The 8,201-nt window shown below is 37.7% G+C and overlaps 1 protein-coding gene across 4 annotated transcripts in view; it reads left to right on the top strand.

The window, feature by feature from the left end:
- palm1b (paralemmin 1b) overlaps positions 1-6,610 on the top strand; it is a 19,901-nt gene extending 13,291 nt beyond the window's left edge. For 3 of the 4 annotated variants that reach the window (XM_053647131.1, XM_053647132.1, XM_053647130.1), the window contains 4 exons: positions 2,968-3,089; positions 3,973-4,051; positions 4,275-4,296; positions 5,256-6,610. In XM_053647131.1, the coding sequence (XP_053503106.1) occupies positions 2,968-3,089; positions 3,973-4,051; positions 4,275-4,296; positions 5,256-5,644 (612 nt within the window). In that variant the 3' untranslated portion in view covers positions 5,645-6,610. Of the gene's footprint in view, positions 384-2,967; positions 3,090-3,972; positions 4,052-4,274; positions 4,297-5,255 lie in introns of all 4 variants that reach the window. The other variant, XM_053647128.1, reaches the window with a different exon arrangement.
- Positions 6,611-8,201: the final 1,591 nt, after the last annotated feature.

An 8,201-nucleotide genomic window follows, 5' to 3' on the forward strand; every position in this document is an offset into this window, starting at 1 on the left:
TCAATAAAAATATCATCAAAAAGTGCTCCAACATTCCCAACACCTTGATTGCAAAGCACCCAACAATAACGAGTAATAACCTACATGACGATATACACCTACACCGCAATTTCATCGGAATCTTTGCCAAAAATCTAAAGGATGCTGCACTCAGGAGAGACCCAAACAACCAGAAGCCCATCAGAGCTACAGAACTTCAAGGACCACCTGCCAACTACCACACACCCCAACAGCCACCTAGACAGAAAGGACACAAGCCTCACAACACACACCATGGGAAAGCCAGAGCCATGGTCAACAAATCCCATCCTAGCAAAGCACAGCCTGCAAAGACCAAGTCCAGATATGCACAGGGACAGGATCCCGTCCTTAACACTGCCGAGGTAAAACACACCCAGACTCCACAGAAATCGGAGAGGTGCGACAACTGCTACAAATAATTAGCAAAATACTTCATGAACACTTGAACCAAACAATCCTAATATAAAAAAAAAAGAATATGAAATAATCTAACAGTAGGTCTTAGCTGTGTATTCCTAATACAAATCAAATCCTCTGTTAATGTCTTTATTTGTACTAAAAATGTTCATCTTCTAACTAGTATTGTTCTTCAAACAGAATCATAGACATTTTATATCAATCTTAAATATCCCCAAATTCCTCTCTTTCATCTCTACTATCACTAATTACATACGTATAATATAAGTTCCTGGAATATTCAGGGTCTGTATTCTTTAGTGTTAGGCACCAAAAGCTCAAATGCAGAGTTCCTAAAAAATGCAAAACCTGACATTATCACACTGCTGGGAACAAAGTCAATCCAGATCCTGTTTATTTAAATCCTGAACTGTGATTGGTCAGGTGGTGATGAGTTCTCTAGAACAGCGGCTCTGACAGTAGCGCAGGTTTATATTAATGCTCTCGCTCTAATACGCTATGGTTTCTATAGTAACGGCTCGTTCACATGGTAACAACAACGCAACTTTTTTTTGTGTAATTAACTTGAAGAGAGAGAATAATGAGAGTGAATAGAAAGATGGAATAAAGAGAGGGGTGATGAGGGAACAAGTGTTTATAGCTGCTATAACGTAATAGAGAAACAGGAACTCACTCGGTCATGGACATTAAATTTATCTGTAAATGGGTTAATGTACGCTGTGGTGTAAGAGGAATAAAACAGGACGTGCTGTTATAGGATAATAATCAGCCTCAGGATGGTAACAGTAACGCCGCTTCATCACTGTACTGTTACACACACATTACTTACTTACTTACTTACTTACATTATTACTCACTTGACGTGTTAATCACACTCACTCACCGTCTAAAAGATTAGGAAATTGATCAGCGTTGTTTTATAGCGTTGCTGTGAGTGTGAACATAGCGTTAGTGTAATCCTCACTCGGAGAGTGTTCGAGAGGATGTGGTGAGGATGTTGTGGTGATGTTGTGGGGATGATGTGAGGATGTTGTCATGATGTGGTGGTGGTGATGTGAGAATGTTGTGGTGATGGTGTGAGGATGTTGTGAGAATGTTGTGGTGATGTTGTAAGGTTGTTGTGAGAATGTTGTGGTGATGTTGTAAGGATGTTGTGAGAATGTTGTGGTGATGTGAGAATGTTGTGGTGGTGATGTGAGAATGTTGTGGTGATGTTGTAAGGATGTTGTGGTGATGTTGTAAGGATGTTGTGAGAATGATGTGGTGATGTGAGAATGTTGTGGTGATGTTGTGAGGTTGTTGTGATGATGTGAGGATGTTGTGAAGATGTTGTGAGGATGTTGTGGTGATGTTGTGAGGATGTGAGAATGTTGTGGCGGTGATGGTGTGAGGATGTTGTGGTGGTGATGTGAGGATGTGGTGATGTGAGAATGTTGTGCTGATGTTGTGGTGATGTGAGAATGTTGTGCTGATGTTGTAAGGATGTTGTGAGAATGTTGTGGTGATGTTGTGAGAATGTTGTGGTGGTGATGTGATGATGTTGTGGTGATGTTGTGAGGATGTGAGAATGTTGTGGTGATGTTGTAAGGATGTTGTGAGAATGTTGTGGTGATGTTGTGAGGATGTTGTGATGATGTGAGGATGTGGTGATGTGAGAATGTTGTTGTGATGTTGTGAGGATGTTGTGATGATGTGAGGATGTGGTGATGTTGTGAGGATGTGAGAATGTTGTGGTGATGTTGTAAGGATGTTGTGAGAATGTTGTGGTGATGTTGTAAGGATGTTGTGAGAATGTTGTGGTGATGTTGTAAGGATGTTGTGAGAATGTTGTGGTGATGTTGTGAGAATGTTGTGGTGATGTTGTGAGAATGTTGTGAGGATGTTGTGATGATGTGGTGATGTTGTGAGAATGTTGTTGTGATGATGTGAGGATGTTGTGGTGATGTTGTGAGGATGTTGAATTGTCCACTACAACACTGCTGGTCCACTCTGGCGCCTTCTGTAATGTTTCCTGTCCGTCATCATCATGTGTGTGCTGCGCATTAGTGTAATGTCCTAAAGTGATAAACTAATGGCTCACTAATGGTCAAGTATTTCCTACAGTCTGAGAGCTAATCAATGACAGAGAGAGGGGGAGAGACAGAGAGAGACGGAGGAGGGGGGAGACAGAGAGAGAGACACACACACACACATACACACGCACATGGAAAGATAGAGAGAGAGAGAGAGAAACACACACACACACAGAGAATGAGCGAGTGAGTGGACATTGCATTAACGTAGATCAGGTACATTACTCTCGTTCTTTATCAGCTTCACAGTTTATTTCTTGTCTGTTTCTTTTCCTTTTTTCATTCATTCTTTCTGGGTTTTCTTTTTCTTTACTTTTTCCTCTTGCTCTCTCTATCTTTCTTTTTTCTTTGTAAATAAGAACGTGTGTAAGATGATTAAAGATGATTGCAGGTGTAACCGTCTGTAATCAATTACAGAAAATAATCCTGCTGCTGTTGTTGTTTTGTGGCCGTGCAGTCGAAGGCTCTGAGAGAGCGGTGGTTGTTGGACGGTGCGCCCTCCAGTGGAGAAAACGAGTTTCAGAGACAGCTGCAGGAAGACGAGGCTAAGACCAGGGAACTGGAGCAGAGCATACCCAGGTGGGTTCCTCGCCCGGTTATTGATCCGTGTTCTAGTTAAAGAACACAATGGAGGTTTAAAGCGTGAACTTCAGCCTGAGATCGATGTTACTCTGTTAAAAACAGCTGAGGATGAGTTCTCGGATGTCCACGCATCAATATTTTACACAACGTGCGTGCACGCTGCAGTGCTGGATTAGCATTTTATGCTACTTGCAATATAAATATTTGATCATCACTGATATTTTTCCATTATCTATAAACAACAGCCTGCATGAACGAGCAGGATATAGTCCGAGGAGCACAGAGAAGAAGTGCTAGGTTTTATAAACTTTAAAAAAAAAAAATAAAAAAATAAAATAACAGCATGAATGACATCACGTGAAAGTGAAGAACACTGTTTTATAAAAATGATAACTTATAAAATTGTACAATTTGTTCATAAAGGAAATCTAAATAAAACCTTTTTCTGAACATGAAGCAAATCTATAACATTTTAAGATACTAAAGCCCTGTTCAGACGGGATTAGTGTTCCATGTAATGCAAATATTCCTTGAGTCTGAACATGTCGTGTCAGTTATAGTTTACAGTCTGGGCGCATTTTCTCTTCTGTAAACTGAGCAGTAGGAATAACTCCAGGTAATATTTATCCCGTCTAAACTGACATGTGGGTAAAGATTGTGTTCTATCCTGCGGGAAAAGAGCTTTTGGGTTTTTTCTTCAGTATAAAGATGCTCCAGGAAGCACTCGCTCTTTTCTCTTTTCTATCATAGATTATGGCTGTTGTGACCTCAAATTTCTCCTTGGGGATCAATAAAGTACTCTCTATCTATCTCTATATTGATGACGATGTTATCAGATCAGTAAACCTGGTGTAATGGTGGGAATGTGGTGTGGTGGCAGGTTGGAGCAGGAGATCGAGGAGCTGGAGACCGGCGTTCCTGTGTCTAAATCCACCGCCGATAAACAGAACCTTATAAACGTAAGTGCTTATTTATTAACAAAGTTGGTGAGAGGACAAATACTAACATGCGATTATTAATAAAGCAAAGTTACAGCAAATAAGTTCCTAGTAATTATTATGTAATTATGAATAATTTTATTAATTATTGTAACCGATTGACACGTGAATCAGCCGTATTGGTGTGAAGTTGTTGATGGTTGAATTAACACCAGATCATCGCTTTTTTTCTCTCCTCTTTCAGACGACTGACGGCCCCGGAAAAGGTATTTCACATTTTACTTTATATCTGATTTCTTATTTATTTATTGTTTTATTTATTTTGAAGACATATCACAAAGGAAAGGTCATTTTTAAATCGGGTTCTTTCTGATGAGTTCTGTATTGAGGATTTATATTTGATATACTGTATAATGTTCATTCACATAAAATATAAATAATGAACAATTTTCCATGTTTAGCCTCCAGGACGAAACAATGTCAATATTTTGACTGATTTTTGTTGTTCTGCTCTTGTTTAAGTTTCACAGAAAAACAATAAATCAAAGCTATAACTTAATAAATAGGAGCACACTTTGGCCCAATGTTTCCTGATATTCAGCCTCAGCTTTGGCCACAAATTCTCACTTTTTGTGATTCATTACTAGTTAAAATGGTTAAAGTCGTGAAAAAAACGTTGCTAGATACATGGATGAGGTGGACGCTGAACGAGTCGTCACTGTTATTTCACTGGAACAATCTTTTTAGCTAGCACAGAGCTTTTAAATCTTGTGCACAGACAGTGTAAAGACAAAGCGAGAGTGGAAACGAGACAGAAACATCCAGAACATCGACATTTACCTCAGATGTGTTAGTAAATTAGTCATAAAAAACTCAGAACATGAACAAAACATGATCACTGTGCATAAACTAGTTAATAGCTAAGGCTAAAGTAATCATCTTTTGTAGAGAAGGTTGTAAAGTCGCCGTAACCATGGAAACAAGACAGAACTATCTGGAACATCAACATTTACCTCAGATGTGCCAAAAAATACTAAGAAAAGGCTGTTTGTTAAAACTATATTTACACTTAGCATTGACTGATACCATGCGGTTAGCACTGTGAAAAATTCCGAAGTTGTGAATTGTTGGGGTTAAATGGTGACTATGGGAAAGTAAACACTGTGACTTTTGAGAAAATAAGCTGATCAAGTGCACTTTTTCCCCTCTTAACATTCTTTTCCAGTGGAGAACGGCGTCCCTAAAACCAGGCAGGTGACCGGCATCGAGGCGAAGCTGGAATGCACAAATTTAGACGCGAAGGCCATCGAGAACGCGAGCGCGGACCATCCGGTCACCATGGTGTTCATGGGCTACAAAAACGTGGAGAACGAGGACGAGACCAAGAAAGTGCTGGGCATCGAGGATGCGGTGAAGGCCGAGTTGGTTGTCATCGAGGACAGCGAGAACAAAGCAGTGACAGAGGATGGAAAGAATGACGAGAAAGCTCCTCTGAATGGCGCCCCCTCCAGTCCAGACGACAAGAAACAGGACGAGGCTACAAACGGAGATGAGGCGAAACAGGGCGAGGCCAAGAAAGAAAAGCAGCGGTGCAAGTGCTGCACTGTCATGTGAGCATGGGGGCCAAAACTTTTACTCAAAAGAAATACTAAATATTACAACTAAAAGAAAAATACAAAATCCAGAGAGGAACTGCTGACTTTGCAGTAATTAATGCAAGCCCTGTAAAAATTACAGTGCATATGAAAAACATATCGTTAATGTTAGCACTATAATAATTAAGAGACACTAGCACAATACTAACAATAATGACATCACTAATGACATCACTGTTACTGTTCGAGTTGCTAATGATATCATTACTGACATAATTGTTAGCATTATTGATAGTTCTGACTCAAATGACGTTGCTGTTAACTTTGATGATGATATTACTTCACTGATAGCGTAGCATAGTTATATTTACTGCAAACTATGCTAACTTAAGTCTTTTTTATACGGCAAACGTAAAAGTGCATTAACCATGGAAATGAGCTGTATCCGTCAGGAACATCAACAGTTACCTCAGATCTGGCGAGAAATGACTAAGAAAAGTCTTGGAATGGCTAAAGTTACAAATAATTACACTTAGCGTCAATGTGACAGCATTTATTATGAATGTGATAATGATAATAACATAAAATTATTATTATAAAAAATATAAAAAAGTGCACCATTTATAATGATAATAACATTACTAATCTCACTCCAGTAGAACATTGCTAGTAATAACATTATTGACATCACTGTTACTGCCAAATGACCATTTGACTGCCAGTTATGCTAAAATGTAAGGTAGCTATCTTTTATATGGACATTGTAATGGTGCAGTAACCATGGAAACTATACAGAACCATCAAGAACATCAACATTTACCTCAGATGTGTTGGAAAAATACAAAGAAAAGAATTCTGTACGACTAAAATTACCCTTAATTACATGTAGCATCAACTGGTAAATCATTTTATGTATCACATATTAATTTGATAATGATAAAAATATTAGTGATGTCCCTGTTAGCGGTGCTAGTAATAACAACAATATTGAAATCTCTCTAACATTGTTTGTCACCGTTATCCTTATGGTTAGGGATTTAATATTTGTCAAGGCATCCATTTTACTGCAAATGATGCTAACATTTTAGCTAGCTAGCTAGCACATAACTCTTGCCTCTTACAATGAAATGTTAATGTTGTCATTTTTACACTATCATTAGTAGCATCACTGCTAGCTTTATTAATGATAACATTCATGACATCACTGTTATTAATGACAGAGATAACATTAATTAATAACTTCATTGTTAGGTTTATTAATGATACCTTTAATGCCATCACTGCTATTAATGACAGAGATAACATTAATGACTTCACTGTTAGCATTGCCGTGTGACTGCACTTCCTCTCTGTGTTTGTATTTATATATATATATATATATATATATATATATATATATATATATATATATATATAATATATATGTAATGTATTTGTATGTATGTTGTTCAGTTTGTACTTCTTTTTTTATTTCTATTGATATTTTTCTATATTTCTGTCTTGACATTTCTATATAAATTATAAATATAAACTTATATTTTCATTATGTAATCTTATGTAAGTGCTCATGGAGGAACAGAAGGGCGGACTTTGGTGTCGTTTCACTTATTTTAGTTTATTTTTAAACAAAAATATGAGGGACATCTCGCTATGAATATTTCTCTTGTTTAGTGTTTCTAATCCAAAGTTCGTTATCCATAAGATCAGAATATTATATTACGGAGTAATTACGCTTTTATAATGTATGTAACGTGTGTTTTATTTCATGTTTGATCATCTCGGACCACTGTGAGGATGTATACACACACACACACACACTCTTCATGGTAGGAAAAGATTTGTGTAAAGTGTGTAAATATATGTGATGTATTGTTATCATGGTTTATGACACACACATGAAATAAAAGATTGCCAGAAATGTTTTTCACATCCTTTTTCCTCACTGTGGGTGTGTGCCAATCCACACACCCTATTCACTATGTAGTGCACATAAACACCATCATCAGTCCTCTGTGGGCATGTCCCAAACTGTTCCCATCAGGACTGGTTTTAGTTTTTTTTAAAGTTGGAACCTGAATGCCGTTTGTGTCATCGTGATGTTTTTGTTTTTGTGGATTATGGACCCCAGTCCTTCGTTCTCACTGTTTCCTGCTGTGGTCCATGTGCTTGATTCGGAAAGAAATACAAATAAAAACTGCTGTGTTATGATTGCTGCTGTCATTCCTGTTCATTTTAAAACTCTACAAATACACTGAAGTAACAACACTGCACACATACATTTGTTTTTTAAAAGTGCAAACAAAATGTTCCACAATCCAATACAGTCCAATCACATTCCTCTACTTATTCTACAGGGAGTAATACATTTCCTGATAAATTTCGTGCTTCCACAAATAAAATGTCACAGACAGAAAAAAAAGGCACAGACGTCATCTCTGACTCTCTCATAATAAAAATGTGAATATGAATATACACATTAAAAAGATCCTGCATGCAACATGCCTCACCCACTTCACATGGGAAAGCAATGTACATTGTCCTGAATTTGCATACAACAAACGTTAGCACATTTGCCT

Source organism: Ictalurus furcatus, chromosome 17 (assembly GCF_023375685.1).
Source record: "Ictalurus furcatus strain D&B chromosome 17, Billie_1.0, whole genome shotgun sequence".
NCBI classification, from domain to species: domain Eukaryota; kingdom Metazoa; phylum Chordata; class Actinopteri; order Siluriformes; family Ictaluridae; genus Ictalurus; species Ictalurus furcatus.